Source organism: Culex quinquefasciatus, chromosome 2, assembly GCF_015732765.1.
Source record: "Culex quinquefasciatus strain JHB chromosome 2, VPISU_Cqui_1.0_pri_paternal, whole genome shotgun sequence".
Taxonomy (NCBI): Eukaryota; Metazoa; Arthropoda; class Insecta; order Diptera; family Culicidae; genus Culex; species Culex quinquefasciatus.
In genome coordinates, this window is record NC_051862.1 from 526,001 (window position 1) to 547,131 (window position 21,131).

Consider the following 21,131-nt stretch of genomic DNA (forward strand, 5'->3'; position numbering starts at 1 on the left):
AAAGCAATTCACACCGCCCGCCGCCGCTGGCCAAAGTCGTAAAAAACCGCGATCTGATTCCGATCCTCCGCGCCACCGGTGCGAGAGGGATGTCATTTTTGAATTGTTTTTTTTTGGTTTCTTTTTTTCCCTCCCTTCTCGAAAGCAATAAACCCCACAATTGACGATGGTGTGATCTCTCGGAGGTGATACACATCACATTGTACCTCGCCGGTAAGCATGCTTGGTCTTATTTTGACGAATGTATGTTTTGTGATTACAAAAAAACCGGTGCCCTCAAAAGAAGTGGGGCCTCACGGAACAATCCTTGCAAACACTCTTGAGATTTAAACAGAAAAGTACCGTTTCTGGTTTTTGGCACTAAATCTGTGCCCCGGACAAGAACAAGCCGTTGAGAGTGGCGATGTTAACGAAAAAAAAAACAATGACTTGTACAACAATCATAATTGCTCTGGTTTTGTTTCCTTCTCTACTTGAGATGACCCGATAAGCTCACTCCACCAGAGCTGGAGGAGGCTAAATCCAGTACAGAGTTACGATTGGGGGGCCTCGTAACCCCGCAAACTCCCGATGTGACCATGGCGAACAAACAAAACCGTCCGGGACGGGACTCCTCCGAGCCATCTGGACGGATTGATGAGGAGCGCGTGTGGCCATTAGAAAAAAAGACCCACAAAAGCGTGCTAAATTGCAGGGAAGAAACAATTACTCTCATTTGTCGGTTCTTTTCCGATTCGGCACGTTTTTTTTTCTTCTTTCTACTGTCTCAATCGATCGCCTGGATCAGGGCGCGCGAAATGAAGGAGGAATCGATCAGTCGATCACCAGCGTCCAACTCAACAACGGATCAAACCAAGACGACAGGTGAGGTGAAAATAGATTTTTGTTGTTCTTTTGAGGTTTGCTCTCTCCCCCATCGGGAGTACCACAAACCACAACCACCACATTGGCCCAGAGCAGGCAGCTGAAGTTGTACAGGTCCAAGCTGCGCGTTGCGGTTTGCAATGGGATTGGAGCACGTGTCTTTTGGGGTAGAATTAATCACTGTTGGTGGCTGGTGAGCGGTTTAATCGAAGTAAATGGTTCAGCGGGTTAGCTGATTTAAACGTTTGAACGAAATAAATTGTTTCGGTTTCGAAAGAAGGGAACTCAACTCAAATGAAGGGGTCGAATTTCAGATTTTCAATTACAGAACAACGAGGTTCACCGAGTTGGGTAAATACGACGAGTGTTGAAAAAATCAAGTTTTGCAGTTCAATACAATTTTTTTTTTGCAATTCCGTCGTGAAACTATTTACTTTTCCTGCCATTCTCGAACGACGAAACTTAAAGCCTACTTAACTCTACCAAAAATAACAGCATCGAATTGTAACCGTTTTAAAAACAAATGCTGAAAAGTTCTACTTTTGAACACTGAAACAGATGCTGAAAAGTTGAACATTTCAGCACTTGTTTGGAAAAGTAATACTTTTCAACATTTATTGACTAAATCTATGGACATTTGACTTATAATTCTGTTCAAATGTACGAAATCTTTTTTTTTGCAACTTGTTGCATAAACTACTATTTTGCAATACCGAAAAACAGTGGAATTATAAGTGAAATGTTCATGTATTTTTTTTAACGTTTGAATCAAAAAAATGTTGTAAAGTATTTCTTTTTGAAACACTTTTCAGCATCCATTTCAGTGCTGGAAAGTAGAACTTTTTAGCATTTATTTTGAAAAGTGTTACTATTTTGTTATTTTTGGTACAGAAAAGTAGGCTTATTCATCGTTCAAGAATGACAAGTAAGTAGTTTCACGACAGAATTGCAAAATAGTAATTTATGCAAAAGTTCAACTTTTCAGCAACCATTTGAGTGCTGAAAAGTAGAACTTTTCAGCATTTATTTTGAAAAGTGTTGCTATTCGATTCTGTTATTTTTGGTACAGAAAAGTAGGCTATTTCGTCGTTCAAGAATGACAGGAAAAGTAAGTAGTTTCACGACGGAATTGCAAAAAGATTTTTTTGTAACTCTATCGTGACATTGCTTACTTTTCCTGTCATTCCCGAATGACTGAACGGCCTAGTTTTCTTAGCTTGTATTGAAAAGTAATACTTTTCAATGTCATTTTGATTTAAATTGATTAAACACATGGTCGTTTGACTTAATATCCCATTCAAAGGGTGTTTTCGAAATTGCATAAAATGTTGTATGCAACTCTTAGCAAAACTTGATTAAAAAAACTCGTCATTTTAATTCAATGATGTTTACCGAGTACGACTCGTGTTGAAAACCTACTTTTTGCAATTCCGTCTTGAAACTTCCTATACCTACGTGAAATGCAAAAAAAATTAAGACTTTAATTTTCTACAATTGTTTCGTCAGACAAAAATGTCGAAACAAACTTTAAAACGAATTTCAATTTCAAAACAAAACTTCGCTTGTCTATGATAAGTTATGGTAAAATTGCCTGTTTATATCGGCTTTGTCCAACAATGTTATGTATTTTCCCTGTCAGTGTCGAGTTGCCAAAATTTTATTTCTAGATTTTATGTTTGAAAAGGCTTATAGGCCCTTTTAAAAAACTCTAGATTTTTTACAGTAATTTCTAAAAACGCCATTGCTAATTTTATTTGAGGCTGTTGTCTAACCCTCGTTCAATTTTTTTCAACGTATACTGTTGCATTTATAATCAAATAGGCATTATTAACAATTTTGATTTTTGAGAACTCCGACGCGAAAGTTTAAGGAAAAAATGTGATCATGAACTTTTGAAAGCTGCCCATTTTTTTGTTTTGATGTATTCAGCATTTTGTGATAATTTTGCCTCAACATAAAACAACAAATGCAAACAAATTTAATAAATCATAAAAAATCTAACATGGACAAACTCAAAAATCCATAGAAATCACTTGCATAGAAACAAAATCTAATCCACACGGGCTCTATATTGCCGTTTATAGCCATTTTTTAAACCTCAACTTCCGAATGTATAAGTTAAGTCCTAGTTTAGATTTTGAATCAGGTGAATATAGTATTATTGAACTATTTAGAAATATTTTATACTATTTTATTACAGTTGAGTCGCTTCACCTAACAGATTTTTATTTAAAAGAAATCATTATAATTCTAAGATAATTCAACTATTTTTTTGGTTTTCTTTGTTGAGCGTAAAAACAACCGGTCACACAACAAGGCATAAGAAACTGTGCTCACCCTTAAGTACAGATATGCTAGTTTTCTAAAACGTTCTTGGCAAAATCTAAGTTTGCAAACATCTTTTTCTACGTTTACTAATTATTATTTAATAATTTATGTATTGCTCATTAATTAACTTTTTAACGCTTTCATTGATTCCACGGCAACCACCGAACTGAATTTCAAACTTTCTTAGCAATAAACCCTCCCCAAAACCGAGCCGGCGGCACCATCAAAGTTGTCCAGTTTGTTCGGTATAAATCGTAAGCAAACAATAGTCCCGCGCGCGCAAACAACCGCCTTTTCCGTGTTTTTATTTCGCGCCAACTTTCAAGCGCAACAGCAATTAAAAGCAGAGCCTGCTGCGCTTGGTCTGTGTGGTGTGCCCTGGTTCAGAACCTAGAATCTCCGAAACTTTTATTTCGAGACTCATCATCAAAGCTAGCCGCGCTCCTCACCCAGTGAGTCGAATTGCTCAAGCGGGCGTTAAATGGGCGCGAAATCAACCCCAAACCACGCGTGGAGTTCGAGGAGGGGTCATCCTTAAATGAAGCGTGTCTGTGCCTGGCCTGGTACGACCGACATATAATCAATGCTTAGGTTCTGATGAAATCACGGTAATAGCGGACGGACGGACGAACGGCCACCACACAAAACACAACCCTAACCGTGTCTCCTGGGAGTTCCTGAACTCCGGGCCTGAACTCAACTCGGTGCGGTGCCGCACCGGTCAGGCAATCGATATACCACGAGCAGGCAAAAAGGCCACATCAAAACCGGCAGAAGGAGCACACGATGAGAAGGAGGGAGGAAAAAAAATCAAGTGTAAAATGATTCTCCTGGCCCTCAGAAGTCAATCTCACTCGTTTCAAAGCTTGTTAATAAAAGTTTCCTATAATTTTTGCGCCTTGCTTGGGAAATGTTTCTAGTGGGAATACGTTCATAAATATATTACTCTCGTTGGCTCTGCTTTTCGGAAATATTATAACTGAGCTTTCTCTCCCAGTCAGTCTCGGGGATGTTGTTTTACCGGCATTCTGGCCGAGATATAGGCCTCGACGAAAAAAGGAAAAATTTCGGAACGGAACGTGCTGGACGAAGGTAAAGTTCGAAGCCACTATGTTGGCAAAAGGTTTCAAGCTGGGCGTGGAAGGGGGGACGAGGTGGCAGACAAACACTTTCTGGTCGTCCTCGTCGAACAAGCCCGGTGCCAAAAGGATCCTACACCGAACCCGAAACCAACCGGCCCCCGCATCGAGTGGGTGTGTGTGTGTGTGCGAAAGAGAAAAGTCATTTCAATTTCTATGTATCCTTTTGGGGTACTTTGGAGCCTGATGGGACACAGAGGAACAATTCAATTACTCCCCTGAGAGTGAGCAGAAATTTCAAATACAGAAATATATAACGTATATAAATACAAACACACTCACACACACTTTCCCCCTCTCGACCTTCATGCTTCCTCACCTTCACCCCATTGCTGACACACTTTTCCACCCACAATACTATCGAGAAATTAAAAGTGAGAGTGTGTGCGTGCAACATGGAGTTAAACTTTTCAAAGTGCCGTGGTAATCTTCACAGCAACTTCTCAGAAAGTTTAACTCCATGTTGCACACACTCTCACTTTTAATTTCTCGATTTTCCACCCTCACTTCAACCACGTTCGTCGTCGGAGAATCGGGTGCTCTCGTCTCGATGCTCAAACTCTCCCATGACTCACTCTCACCACACACTTCACGTGGTTTTGCTCTTTTCCATGCCTGCCAGCCAGCTGAGCCTGCTGTGTGTTTACAAACAGAGAGCGACAGAAGTAGCAAAAGGTTGAGATTGTTCATTTTTCGCAAACAGAGAAGAATCTGACGGTGAGAAATGAGCAGCACTGAGCGACAGGAAATGTTTGAGCGATGTGACGAGCTGCAGGGTTTATCTGAATGGGAGGGAGGGGGGGGGGGATCACACAATCAGGTTCGATGGACAGGATTCGAGGAGTGTCCCGAGAGGGATGCGATGGTCGGAATAGAGCAAATTTAGTTTAATATAAATTAATCGATTTCTAAAAATTGGGCATTTAAATGCAGTGGTGTTATTACAGGTTTAAATATCAAAAATGCCTCTATCGAAGTCTGCGATCTAAAAAATTCGCCAAAAAACAAATGTTCAACCAATTTTAGATCTTTACAGGCATTGGAGTTCTTCTTTTATAAAATGAAAGGGTTTTGAATTTAAAAGTATACAATATGAAAAAACAAATTAGACATGGCAATTAAAAAAGGTCATTATTGGTGGTAGAGTAAAAAAGTAAAGTAAAAAGTAAAAGCGAATTAAAATACTAAATTTGAAACACACAACACATAAAAGAGAACAGTAAAGTTTTTCGTGGAACATAAGTTGCTCAAAAACATTTCCTAAACGCAGAGAAATAATCATTTTCGATTATAATTAATGATTCATCAGCGAAATATTCTTATTGCATAAATGATTTTGGCGTCCATGCGTAACGTCAATTCAACAGCTTTTTTGACCGAGAAGTCTGAGTTCAACTTTTCACATTTTTGTATAACAACAACGTTGACGTTTGACAAGGTTCTGAAAAGTTAAATTTTGCGCAACTCAAATGAGTTTTCTAATGAACTTTTCAGTACATTTTTTGAGCGATAAAAAAACAAGCCATTTTGTCAGCAAAAAAAAAAAGATAGCAAAAGTCAAACTTTTCACCACTCTCTTGAAACAAAATCTTAAAGTTTAATTTTTCAACGCTCATACTGACGGCGCCTTGAAAACAGTGACAAGCAAACATCATTCAACGTAAAAAGCTGAAAAAAAAATTCGGCCACGGTATCAACATTTTAATGAAAAAAGTGCTTTAAAATGCAAAAAAAAAACAACTTAAATTTGAATACGTGTAAAATCCCTTGACAGCATCAAAAAAATCATTTGTTTTGCTCTTAGATCAAATGTTTATTTTCAAACTTCTAAGAACTGACGTCAATTTAAATATTTATTTAAGATTTTATGCTACCCTCGCTGAAGAAATCTTTTTATTGCATTTTTTTTATTTTTTTGTGAATCCCGACTAGCCTTCTGTTTTTATTTAGTTTTGTTGGTAATAAACAATAAGATGCTTGAAATTAGTGTTTTTTTTGGTAAAAATCAAATGTTAAACATAATGTTTCGCTTTTACCTTTATTTGAAAGCTTTTATAGCGATCTTCTGAACGATGTACCGACCAACTCAAAATTTTAATTTATAATTTATATCATTATTTTGAAGAAAAACATTGGCCTTTAAATCCACAAATTCGGAACACTTTTTTCTTATTGATGTAAACTAACATTAGTGTTCTCCAGAAGTGCGTATTGTTAACAAAATAACTATATCTTTGTTATGCTTTTATGAATTGTATGATATTTTTGTGAAATTGTCCGTAGATCGGGTACAGTAATATCCCACAATTATGGATGCAGTGTTTAGCTGCTCTTCATAAAATAGCCTTTAAATGATGTTTTTTTTTGTAAAAACAAAAAAACTGTAAAATGAAGGTCCTAATTATAGTAGGGCCAATTCATAAATATTGATAAATTACCACAATATTCCAAATATGTGGGATGATTGTAAAAAACTGAATTTGAAATTATTAGGCGTGTTTTGTTTTTGTAAAAAGAGAATAACTATTTGGTCCTCAAAAGGCAAAGCTAATTTTTAATTATTCAATGTTGGATTTTCCAACTGTTTTGCTCCCAATCCCACTTAATTCGGGATAAGATTTCCAAGATTCGACAATCTGTACCTCTCCAAAGCAGCAGCAGGACCAGCTGTAGGAGAGTGTGTCGCACTTTGTTTCATTTCATACCGTCTAATTTATTTATTTTTATTGGACAACCTGATCCAAATGCCGCCCAAAGGGGTTCTCGCTCTCTCTCTGTAAACCTCATGAAAAGCCATCACTCTTTCGTTTAAGGAGCAACGGCAACAACCCCCAACCCGGGTCGGTCGTCGGCGTTGGTCCAGGTTTTTGTCTCTCCTGGTAGATTATTCTCGGTGATCAATTGGGTAATAAAAATGATAACTGTTAGATATAGTATCTCTTGCATGGAATTGGAAAGGAAATGCCATTCTAAAGGGCCTTCACATGTGTGAGTTTGAGGTGGCAGGTTTGGCCGTTTGAAACACACACAGGGGCAACGTGTGCCGGAAGATGCTGCTGCTGCTGCTGCTGGTGGGAGTGGGTTAGCTCCCATGAGGGAAATAATTTCCTGATGTAACCAAGTTTGCTGGGTAGGGGGGAAGCCCGAGTTTGGCGCGAGGTTGGAAGTGAGTGTGAAAGAGAATGAACGTTATGATTCCAGGGTATGGGGTAGGGGGAATTTGCTTTTCGGGCAGCATATAAGCATAATGGTTTGCATACATTACTGAGGTTTTCCGACAAGACACTGCGGACACTATCCGGCAAGATGCTAACGCAGAAGGGATTCCGATATGTGTTGCCAAAGTATTTGGAAAATCTCGATAATTAATTAAGTTTTCGGACAAGCGTTCATCGTGTGGCGTCTTGAGTGTGCGATAATTGCTACGTGACAGCGTTCCGCTGGGCCCATTTACCCATACGAAACCCCGAACAACGAAGAAACAATCCTTTTCCGTGCCGCGAAGGAAAATAACTGCCGAGGATAAATTCCTCTCCGGAATTCCAAACGACCCAGGCTCGATTAAACTATCGCGTTACCACCTTTTGCAAGCGGAACGATTCGACAATGAAACTCCCTTTTTTCGCTTCTAAAAAAATCGGTCCGTAGACGAACAAAAAAATCAATCGCAATTGCTCTCCACAGGATCCAAAACGATAAAAATCATTCCAAAACAAGGCGGTCTGTTGTTCTCTCGTCAAGCACCACGCACAATAAATAAACAATAAAGAAATCCCCGCAACAATACCGAATGAAATAATACAAGTAATGAAGAGGATGCTCCTTTTTTGCTTGCTTGCTCCCTATTCACCCGGCTAACTTGATATCGCAGTAGTCGACGACGAAGAACGTGGTTGTTCATTGATTCAAACGTGCGCTTACTGCGATTGCAATCTTAATGGTTGGAAGATTTTTTTTTCCTGTATGTTAATTGTAGTAGGCCGTGAATGTCCCGCAAAGGTGGCTGGCACCTTCTATTCTGTTGTTTTTTGTTGTGCGAAGGATTACCAAACTGACAAAAACATAACTCAAAAATCCTTAGCTTAGCGTGTTGATTATGGGCTGAGCCCGGAATGAGGCGACAAACCTGCGATCTGCTGGGGCGGATGGGATCGCCTTATCTTACAAAAATATCAAATGTCGGGGCTTTGGTTTGTTTGGTCCCTTTGGGTTCCCATGTCCTTGGATGTTTTGTGCAGACATTCCATTGGGGGATGAATAAAACGTGCGGCTAAATGGGCTAAATGCATCATATACAGCCTTATTATGTTCTTTTGGTTGGAAGCTGGAAGAACACCACAACAGGTGGAATACAAAAACATCATTGTTTTACATGGTTGAATGACAATTTAATCAACAAGAATTCGAGGTGAACGGCTTAGATGAATCTAGTAAGTAGGAGAGTTTGGTGTAATATGAACAGTGGAGGGAATTTGGACACCTCTTTTAAAATCCATTTTTCTTCAGATTTAAAATGAAAACGGTAATGACAAAACCAGTAGGACTGGTACTGGCCTAGAAGTACGAAAAAAATTGGAATAGGTAGTTTTGGAACAATTTGTAAAAGATTCCGAAGGTACTTCCTAAAATCCTGCCAGGCATAAAACTGAACATTTATTAATTATTGATTGCAATTTTCAAAGGTTTTGAAAAGTCAAAATACTTTTAAAAAAAATAAAGGAAGCACAGGAATTTGAAAAAAAACTTTCTTTATTTTATTATATTTATTATAATATGTAAAGGGCCACTGAATTTAAACTGAAATATTTATCCATTTTGGTTAATAACTTAATTTATAAACCTGTCCTTAAAATTCAAATAAAAATTTTCAATTCAAAACGTTTAGAGACTGTACCGCAACCGAAATGTTTGACATATTACACTTATTTTTAATTTAATTTCATTTAATTTTTAATTTACTTTGCAAAAGATAATTTTTTGTTTACAAAACCAGCTAAAGGCACAAAAGAGCAAAAAACAATAAAATACAAATAAATAATACTTAAAAACAAGCTCAAGTGTATAATAAATGTATGTCTTAGAATTTCCGATTTCCGTCAACTGGGAGAGGACCAAGACAAATGATTTGAAAAGGACAACTGTTTAACCATGTTCTTGCTCATTTTATTTTTATTTATTTTTATTGATTTCAAAACTAGAAACTGTAAACTGCTCTAGACCTACAAGAAAAGCAGTTATTCGTATATAGTCCAGATTCGATCCGAAGCTTCAACTATCCAAGGATTCGATTGTCTGAAGTTTGATTACCCCAAGGTTTGTATAGGGCTTCGGATATTCGTATTTCGCATTTTTTTTATTTTCTTGCTATTAACATCAATTTCGACCAAATGTCAGTCAAATTTGAGTGGTATTTATTCAATATTTCATCACCGCCATTTCGGCCACCATCTTAGATTTAAAAATTCTAAATCACTTCAGCATAGTTTAAGCTCGACAGTCAAAATCATCCAACGAAAAAAAAAAAGTAATTCGATTACTCAAATATTTTTTTCAAGCTTTTCGGACCATCGAGACTTGACTGTATTGAACAAATTTTGTTTTACAAGAAAAAAAAGTACCATATTTTTGTCAAATAAATTTTAGAATTTTTATGTTCAGTTTTTTTTTTATTTTTCTGGCTTCTGGCTTCTCCAACTCCAAAAAATCGGGAGTCTGGGACCCCTTGGTCATCCCTCATATTCGCAACAGTTTACTGATCGACCAATAATCAAAAAATCATAGCAAATCGATAATTGAACTTAAGATTCGCTTCTACCTTCATTTGAAAGCTTTTCTTGCGACCTTTCAAATATTGTATTGACCAACTGAAAATTTTAACTTTTACATGGAGTTTTTGATAACGCTTTGACCCTTGAAATCAACAAATTTGGAACACGGATGTAAACAATTTTGGTTCTCTCCATGAGTACATAATTTTTACAAAATAATGACATAACTTACTAAAACCAACAAAATTCAAGCTTAGTTATATTCTATGAATGGTCTGATAACTTTTTATGCAAAAATATCAGTTAAACTCAGGTGTTCCACAATTGTGGGAGGCACAATAACATCCCACAATTATGAAACAGGCAATTTGGAGGCAGTGTTTTGCTGCTCGGAATAAAATCGTCTTGAAATACAGTTTTTGTTTAAAAAGTACTACTTTTACTAGTGAAATAACAAGAGAATTTCAAATAAAGGTCCTAAAAATAGTAGGGGCGACAGAAATCATGCATTTGGCATGCTATTGACAAATTATCACAAAAGTGTTCCGAATTTGTGGGTGTTCCGAATATTTGGGATGACTGTACTGCCCACCATTGAAAAAATGGCTAATATCCACTTTTGACAAAAACGAGATATTAGCACCAGGTGGTAGAGGATGTTCCAACGCATCTTCTGGAACTTGAATTTTACTGAAATAATGCTTAGACTTGGCTGCCGATGCGAAAAACCAAACGGCTAATATTCCACTCTTATGGGAAATTGCCTTGACGGAGATTTTGTCAAAATCACTAAAACGCGTTTTTCTCGGAATACTTGATTTGGCATAATAGCCGAATTTTCAATTATGGGCAGTGTACACAATTTTAAAATACATATTAAGAGCGAGTTTTTCACCAATGTGTAACAGGTCGTATCGAGGTGCTCCGATTTGGATGAAACTTTCAGCATTTTTTTGTCTATACATGAGATGAACTCATGCCAAATATGAGCCCTCTACGACAACGGGAAGTGGGGTAAAACGGGCTTTGAAGTTTGAGGTCCAAAAAACATAAAGAATCTTAAAATTGCTCGCATTTCCGTAAAACTTCATCAATTCCAACTCTCTTAGATACATTCGAAAGGTCTTTTGAAGCACTTCAAAATGTGCCATACACAGAAAAAAATATTTCTGTAAATTTACATTATTTATCATGTACCAAAAGGTATCATGATAATTGATGTATATTTACATTAGGTTCATTGGAAATTTACATTAGATTCATTGGAAATTTACATTAGTTTCGAAAATTTACATTAGTTTTCGAATTTACATTACTTTTGGAATTTACACTAGTTCAAATCAACTAATTCTGATTAGCCAATGGGAATGAGAAGCTCGACTTGGATTGCAGTAGGAAAAGGGTGTGGCCTATGTTCTATTTTAAAATGAGTGAAGCGAGCAGCAAAAGAAATTATGATTTAAAAAATTGTTTCACAGGTAGGGGACGCTTTCTCGTCGAAGGCCAAGTGGAATAACGCTGGACTGGAATCGAACGGACGACGGGTAGGATGTTCGGTGTTACTGCTGCTACCCGCTGCCGACTGAGCCATCTTCGCATTTTATAAACGAGCGGCTAAAGCATCAACTTGTTCAGGGCGAGGCTCAGGCAGTGGACCAGCGAAGTATGAGAGCGATAGAAAGAGAACCAAATATTACTATTTTTAGTTCGGGTAGTTTTGAAGTCAACGTTTGGCAGAAATACATTGGATATATGATTTACATTGAATAGGAATTTACAGGAAGCCGAACACGGGTAGAAATTCATCAGATTTGAGTTTCCATGCTCAACGTTTCCATTAGATTCATGATTTACATTAGATTTAGATTTACATTAGAGTAATTTCCATGACTTTTTACTCTTTACATTATATTTCAACATTACATTGAGGGAGTTTACATAAGAAACAGTAATTACGTGCTGTGTAAATTTACATATTTTTTTCTGTGTAGACATCCAGGATTGGTTCGACTTTTTCTCTTAGCTTTTGCAAATTACTGTCAAAAATGGATTTTTTTAAACCCTTAATATCTTTTTGCAACAGCCTCCAACAACCATACTCCCATAGGTCAAAAGATAGGTAATTATATGGACTATAAGCCTACGGAAATAACTTTTTGGCCAATCGCAGTTTTTCTCATAGTTTTTCGATTTTTCTAGAACAAACATTTTACAACGTTAGTTTTTGCCCTCTATGCCGCCATAGCGGCACTTTTTGGTCTCAATTTTGTCATATTCGGAATCCTCGGACAATTTCACGTAAGTTAGAAGCATTGGAGTTGTAAATTTGATTGGAAAAATTGCCATTTAGAATGAATTAAAATATTTTTTAACAATTTGTTTAATTAGGGGTAAAACAGATTTTCGCCTACTTGATACAGTATTTGACGTATTGATCACAGGGTAAATAAGATCTATTTCTTTATTCAAAAATGTTTTATTTAATTAGATTTTAAATCAAATTTACAAATCCAATACTTCTAACTTACGTGAAATTGTCCGAGAATTCCGAATATGACAAAATTGAGACCAAAAAGTGCCGCTATGGCGGCTTACATAGCAAAAACTAACGTTGTAAAATGTTTGTTGTAGAAAAATCGAAAAACTATGAGAAAAACTGCGATTGGCCAAAAAGTTAATACCGTAGGCTTATGGTCCATATAATTACCTATCTTTTGACCTATGGGAGTATGGGTGTTGGAGGCTGTTGCAAAAAGATATTAAGGGTTTAAAAAAATCCATTTTTGACAGTAATTTGCAAAAGCTAAGAGAAAAAGTCGAACCAATCCTGGATGTCTATGGCACATTTTGGAGTGCTTCAAAAGACCTTTTGAATGCATCTAAGAGAGTTGGAATTGATGAAGTTTTACGGAAATGCGAGCAATTTTAAGATTTTTTAGGTGTTTTGGACCTCAAACTTCAAAGCCCGTTTTACCCCACTTCCCTTTGTCGTAGAGGGCTCATATTTGGCATGAGTTCATCTCATGTATAGAAAAACAAATGCTGAAAGTTTCATCCAAATCGGAGCACCTCGATACGACCTCTAGAACAAACCGAGCAATATTTACAAATACTGCCTCTTAAGTGAAAAACACAGCCAAAGTTGAACTCAGAAAAATGACATTTAAAAAAAAAACATTGGCAAAGTCACATAAAAAAGTGGAACTTCCAACCCAATTTTTTTCTTTAATTTAAAGATTTCTTCTTTCCAATGCTTTTTAAACATAAAAAAATGGTTGAAAATTGTTTTTTGGTAAATTTTTAGATCGAGGCCGCTTAGAGGCTGAGTTGGATTATAGAAAAAATACGTTTTTCATGAAAATTAACATGTTTCGTGAAACAATATGAAATGAAAATTCGGACCGGTCAATCCCCATTAAAACGCGTTCTCTCTATTTTGCCGTAGGGAAACTCGTTACTTGTGACTGCTGTATTCTCAGAAAGGCAATAAAGAGCTCCGCACACCACATTTGCCCACGGTATTATCCTTTTTTGTGCCACGTACCACCGCATTCCAAAAAAAAAACCCAAACCAAAAAGTGTGAAACACACCACGATAGAAAGAAAATATTTCCCACCTCGCGCAAAACCACCCCCTCTAGAGTGTGCCACGTGATAATGAGAAAAGTGAGAACAGAAAAAAAGCTCAGCCGTGATAGCAATAAACGGTTTTCCGAGTCGCGTGCTCGCGCCCTCTGCTGCTGGCTGGTGGGTGACATCAGCCGAGGATGATCCCGCAGCATCCAGTAGACCGACCGCCCAGCAACGCACTTTCTCACTCGCTGTGTGCGTGGGAGGATGGTTATTGTTATTACACTTCAGAGCGGTACGCATCGCCCCCCAAAGGCACCAAACCGAACCGAACCGGGTTTTCCATGGCCAGCCAGAACCAAAACCCGGACCAGAACAACCACTCACTCTCCTCGGTGGAGCAGCATACATAAATTTATCTCATCCCCACACCACCCACAACCTCTCCCTGTGTCTCTCTCTAGTGATGCTGCTGGTGGCAACACGAAATAAAATGTGTGTAGAGATACATAAACATTTGCAGAAATAAATTATCTTCTAGGGGTTACGAATGTAGTTAGGTAATATTGAAATCACTCCCAAGCTTCAGGTGAAAAGGCACCCAGGAGTGTCGTGGCCGTTTCAAAGACACCCAGTACACCGATACAAAACCGGGGCCAAAACTTGGCACTGCTGGCACATTGGCCCTGTCTGTCTCTTTCATCCCCACAGCGAGCTCTCAGCTCTGTCGGGCTCGTTTCAACAGCCAGAAAGTGAGGCTCTCTTTGGTGGTGTTTGGGCTCGAAGGAACGCACCACTGCCTGTTGGTCCGCACAGGTTATGGCCCTGTCGAGAAATCGTCTCCACATTAAAAATAGAAACTCGCTCATCCCGTTGTCAGCGCAAACTTTTCCTCCTGCAGCCAAATAATTAATGCACCACCCTATAACTCTACCACTCCCAGCAGCACCTAAAGATTTCAGAGATTATCTTCCGATCAATCTTAATTATGCCCGCCAGATGTAAATTCATCACCCAAAAGTGGAAATCAAACATCCACCAACACTGTACGGTCTAGTAGGCCGGATGGAATAATTGATGCACCTCTCGCTAATAAAGCACGCTCGCTGAGGGTGGGTGGTTTAGGGGGGAGGGAATCGAATCCCTATCAAACAGAAAGGGAAAACGAATTTCGAAACCACGCAACGAATGGTGTCGTCATTATTCTTGGAGGAGTGATTCTTGGCTGCATGATGGGAAAATATCTCGGGTTTTGGTCTGAATTAATTAATGAATTAATTGAATTAAAATTTTGATACTGAAGTTCTATAATAATAACGACAGTTCTATCGTTATCATTGGGACGAAAACGATAATTTATCGTTATATTTAAAATTTTACCTCGTTTGATAACCATACTGCAAATAATTTATACAAACACGAAATTCGCTTAAAAATAAAACCCAAATTGCGACATAAGAAAATTTGAGTATTTTTGCATAAAAACACTATATTATGAAAACTTCAGTAATCAACCAAAAATATTCGATAAAGCGAAAATATATACAACATTTCGCTTCGTTTGATACCCATACTGCAATAATGAAAATTTGAGAATTTTATGAAAATTTGAGTATTTTACAACAAAATATTTATGAAAACAAAAATGCATAGACAATTTACCTCGTTTGATATCTACAGTGCGAGTTATGAAAATTTCAGTATTTTCAAAAAATACGATATTTTGTGAAAATTGTAATGTTTGCAAAAAACACTATTAAGGGGTTTCATACATGTAAATCAGCAAAAATGTCAGAGGTTGGTTTGAGCACAAACTTATTTTTTTTTTCAAAATCCCTTTTCAGGGCATTAAAATATACATTATCATCTATTGACAAAACAAATTTGAAGACAGTTGGTCGTATCATAGCCGAGATAAAGCTATTTGAAGTTAGCAGTTTCAAAAAACTGGTGCCACGATATCTTAACACTGCCTTGACCAAATCTGCTCAAAATTTTGGTGAAGACTCCTTAAACCGTTCCTGTGTGCATGACGAAGGCTGATTTTCAAAAAACTTATTTTTAAAAAAGCTTAAATATTTGTGTTTTTCATGTAAAAAATCGTTACTTTTTGATTTTTGTATTTTTCAATTTCAATTCAATTCGGTTTTATTGGTGAATAATCAAGATACAATGAGTTATTTTGAAGTGCATAACAGAGTTTTGGAGTTCCTTACAGCTGTGTGTTGCATCATAATCCATTTAGGAACAATTATTTCTTTAACTAAGGCACTAGCAAGAGTAAGAAAAAACTATAAAAAAACTTACAGAAATTGCAAAGGAAAGGGGATAGAGGAAGAGAAAGCTTAATACTAGATCACAGAAAATTTATCCTTTGTAGATGTGTTTGATCATCAGTTCCCCAAGGGCCAGGAATTGTTCTGCCTTGTTCCGGCAGCTCCGAAACCGCGTCATCATCTCCCCCGCGAGAGCAAAGAACTCCGGCAGGGTGAAGAGATCTTCCCGGTGACTTCTTGCTGGGCCGTACTGCCGCTACCGGCAGCGACCACGCTGGCGAACGAACGCCCCCAACCAGGAGGGAACGCTGAATTTTCCGCTGGAACCGTACGCTGTCCAGCTGCAGGAACGGCTGCGCTCGTACTTCGCTGAGGAGGGTGGGACGCTTTCTTTTTTCTCTTTTCCTGCTCCTCGAGGTAGGCCTTGCGCGCGACGCATCCGCGGTAATTGCCGGTATGGTTGCCGTCACAGTTCGCGCACTTTACGCGCGGCTTGGTTTGTTCTGCCTTGTCCCCCAAGTCCGCCTTTCGTGGCAGTGCGCACGCCTCCGAGAGGTGTGACTCACCGCACTTCACGCAGCGGGGCCGGAGGTTGCAGTTCCGCGAGCCGTGGCCGAATTTCTGGCAACGGTGGCATTGCGCTACGTCCGTCGGGTTCTTGGTGTAAAACCGCCAGTTTACCCAAAAACCGTCCAACGTTTTAGTCCGCCGCAGGTCTTGGATCTTGACGGTGCCGCGGTCGAAGTACAACAGGTACAGTGTGTGTGTACCTGTTACCGTTGTCTTGCGCGAGAGCACTTTAATCTCCCGCGGTTTTATTCCAGCGTCGGAAAGGTGACCCTTCAGGTCGGAGATCGGACGGTCTTGATAACCCTGCAAGACAACCTTAACAGGGGCTTCTCGGGGTTGAATGTGTAGAAGTTGAAGTTGCTACGCTTCAATTCTTCAAACACCAGGTCAAAATTCTTTTGGTCAGTGTGATCACTTGCACTGCCGACTTACCGATTTTCAGACAATATCCGAGGCCTTCCAGCAACTCGTCAACATCGTCCGCTAACGTGTCCAAAACAAAAATTGAGGTGGTCTACGTTCCGCTGGAGAGTTGTTCTTTTTGACGTCGGCACTTTTTTCCGTGCACGACCATCATCGTCGTCGTCGTCGTCGGTAGTGCTGCTACCGTCAGAGTTGTTATTTTCTTCGTCGTCGCTCAGCATCTGGAACTCGTTCCTGATGGGGATGTTGGCGGATGTTGATGTGCCACTGGTCGTGGCACCGGAAGTACCGGAACGGGTTCGCACTGGTGATCTTGGGACATATCCAGGATGTAGTAACTTTTTATTTTTGTATTTTTATAAAAAGAAAAATTTTAAAATCGGGCTTCGTCATGCACACGGGATATGTCTTGAGAGTCTTCACCCCAAATTTTAGCCGATTTGGTCCATCCCATCTTGAAATATCGTGGCACCCGTAAATCAACTCGGTGTTTCGAGAAAAACGATCAGAAACTTTTACAGTCCGCTTTGCGCACGGCAAAATGTTGAGCTTTAAATCGTCTCTAACTCAGTTTAATTATGTAATATCTTCATGAAACTTTCAGGAGTGATTGAAAATCACCTTTTAAGTGGATTTAAAACATTTTCTGTAATATGAAATTAAGTGAAAATGGATACAAAATTTTGCTTAGTTTGATACCCGTATTGTTTTGTGAAAATTTTAGTACTTAACAAAAAAACAATAAAAGTAAAAAAGCATACAAAATTTCATTTCATTTGATTTTTTTTTTTCAAAATTCACGGTATTTCGTAAAAAAAATTGAGAATTTTATTTATACTTTGAAACTTACTAAATTATCTAAAAATATACTTGGAAAAAGCATAGAAAATTCAAAATTATTTGGTTGGATTATGTACATATTTGAAAGTTTTTTTTTTATTTTTTATCGCAAGCGTGACAAAGTGTGACAAGAAGGAAAGGGAGGCCTGAGAGACCGTGACGTCACGCTAGATTATTTCTTGTAGTCCTTTCCTCTCCTTGTTTTGTGTTTTTTTTTTTCGTTGCCAGCTCGTTTTACTTTTCGCTCGCGGGCAATGATGGCTCGCGAGCTGCCTCGTTCGCGAGCGTACGGGAGCACAGGCAATCGGCGAGGCAGCTCCTGACTCGCGGCGAGAAATCGAGAGAGAGGAATATTTCTTGCGAGGGTGCAGGAATTCCAACACTGCATTTAACAAAATAAAAAAAATCAATAGACAACATTAAGAAATTATAAACTTTCGCGAATTAACTCCAAATAAACAAAAATTAAATCATCCAGTTTATACATCATGCCAAAATTTAACAAAAAAAATCAACAAAACAAAACGTGTCGTACTTTTCTAGCGGGGTTGGAGCCAGCGTGACAAAGTGTGAAATAAGGGGAGGAGGGGGGTTAATTTTAGCCGATTTTAGAGTGACATACTCTATGGATGACGCCTAATCGGCACAAACAGCGCTTTTTCAGCAGATTTGCAGCTGAGTTTAGACATTTTATTTCTGTTTTCCAGCTGGACCTTTTCTGTCGTTACTCCAACCCTGCAAAATGTAAAAAAAAAATAATTATTTGCAGACATACTGTCATCAAGGGAGACATTGGGTCTGGGGTGAGATTGGGTCATACAAATTTCAGCATTTTGGTATGACCCAATCTCACCCCCCAGACCCAATGTCACCCCTGATGACGGTAGTCAAAACGGCACTTTAATTTTTCATTAGACATTTTCTAAAGTTAGGCTAACATTTTGGACTTCAATATATTTTGGAGGCTTTGACCACGCTCCAGACAAAAAGATTTGTTTTGTATGGGAATTGCTCACGAAGGGGGAGGGTGGGGGGTCTGAGATTTAAAAAAGTGTTAACGTGATTTGTGGATGCGCCTTAACTCAATTTCAAAATATATTTTCTGCGTGTCATTTTTATTTGAATAAAAATTTTGGCTGTTTATACTGTTTATACTTTGAAATTAAATGAACCTACGAATATAAACTCGCAAACCAATTTCATTTTTTTATAAATAATTGCAATTTAATAATTAAATTAAATTTATCTTTTAAAATCTCTATTTTGAATTAGGGCTTATAAATGTGTTTTTGCAATTCCGTCGTGAAACTACTCACTTTTCCTGTCATTCTTGAACGACGAAATAGCCTACTTTTCTGTACCAAAAATAACAGAATCGAATAGCAACACTTTTCAAAATAAATCGGTGCTGAAAAGTAGAACTTTTCAGCACTTGTTTCAAAAAGTAACACTTATCAACATTTTTTTGATTTAAACGATTTATTGAAAAAATACATGAAAATTTGACTTAAAATATCACTCATTGTGTGTTTTTTGGAATTGCAAAAAATGTTGTATGGAACTCGTTGCAAAACTTGATTTTTTCAGCACTCTTCGTATTTATCCAACTCGGTGAACCTCATTGGATAAATGTACGACTCGTGCTGAAAAAACCCTCTTTTTGCAACTTGTTGCATAAACTACAATTTTCTGTTTTTTTTTCTTCTAGTAAACATTACCAAAAAATCAACCGTGAACACGGTGCTATAAATATTCGAAATGTTCCCACTGTGCACATTTGCAAACTAAGGAGACATTCACCTTAAGGACAATATGAAATGAAACTGTTCTGTTTTGTGAATGAACTCATAGAATCTAAAGAGACATAGAAAGGAGCCGAGCGAGTTCTTCTGTTAGATCTGTGATTGTTTTGGTGTTTATCGTCGACTTAATACCGATTTTTAAATTATACATAACGTCATTCAGTTTGGGACACACCTTTACGAGAGGGCACCTGCCTGTCTGCCTGCCTGCTATCCGATTCATTCAAAGTTTGTGTCTGTGGGCCCATAAAAGAAAGGGATGCTGCGAAGAAGATGAAGTTCCGCTCTATTTGGGATTCCCTCCCTGGATGGCGTGAAATTTGGTGCGGTTTTACTGGGAAATCGCTTTTGTATTATTTATCATTCCTTTTTTCCAATCTCGTTTGCCTTTGGGTGACTGCCGGGTAAATATTTGATGAACCGTCGTACGGATTTCGTACGGTTTCCGTGACACGGGACAAAAATCAAGAAATCGAGGGGAGCAATTATCTAAATAAAAGAGACGACAGTTAAGGACGAGGGTTGCGTTGCATTGTCGTCATTTGTTAGAGCGAAGGTGTGAGGGTTGGGCAAAAAGCAGCGTGTGCAAGGTCATCCCCGGGGGAATAGTTCCGGCTACGGAGTTTGCGATAAGACGCTTGAAGGAGTAACGTCACATAAATCAAGAGCGAATTGGGCACGGAAGAAGTATCCTCGACGAAAAACGGACCGCCACATTCCTGCCAGCAGGTTTTGTCGGCGTATCTTTGACCGGCCCCACGAGACTCTGCACGGTGCTGGTATTGTTCTTAAGACGAAAAGGTAAACCGCTTTAGGAAGAGACCGAAAGATGGGCCACAGTAATTATTCAAAAACACAATGTAAGAGATAAAATTTGCATAGCTCACTCATTCACTCAAAGGTTCGTATAAATCACGTCAAGTGTTTCGTTGTACCCTCTTTCTTGGCGCCAGAGCAACAACTCAAACATTCCCCACAAAAGAAAGACAACTCGGGTGAGTGTGTGTTGTAGTTAATTATTCATCAATGTCCCTTTTTCTTAGGACCTGAGAAAGCGGCAGGTCACCCCTTTGGTTCTGAAGCGAAACCGTGATGCACCACACACTTGGCTAAAAACTATCCTTCAGTACAGATTAGATAAATTGCGGTCGTCTTTTACTTTTGACTTTGTTCCGCAAGAGTGGGTTCTTTCAAGAAGACACAAAATAAACAACTACTCATATAATAATAGGGAATGCAAGAAGAACTGTACTTACCGGAACAGAAGCTCTCCGAGGTGAGATCATCGTCGTTGTAATCGTTGGAATTGATCGAATCATTGTCAAAGAGTTCGTGCTTTATCGGGTCACCTGAGAAAAAAGAGAGAAATTAATCAAGAAAGTGTGTTTAAAACAAACACAAATAAATCGTTTCTAATAATGAACATTAATAAAATATGCGAAATGATTTAAAGGAAATCTAAACTTGTTTGAGCTTTTCACTTTTTAAGAAAAAATCCACTTTTAGGCAAACGACCTTACACAAATTTGTAGTGTAAAAAATCTACTCTTA

At 38.3% G+C, this 21,131-nt stretch overlaps 1 protein-coding gene across 1 annotated transcript in view; it reads right to left on the bottom strand.

Moving 5' to 3' along the window:
- Positions 1 to 21,131, bottom strand: part of LOC6040555 (zinc finger protein 423 homolog) — a 91,354-nt gene that overhangs the window by 38,815 nt on the left and 31,408 nt on the right. Inside the window, exon 3 of the mRNA XM_038256064.1 lies at positions 20,837 to 20,929. Within this exon, the coding sequence (XP_038111992.1) occupies positions 20,837 to 20,929 (93 nt within the window). The remainder of the gene's footprint in view (positions 1 to 20,836; positions 20,930 to 21,131) is intronic.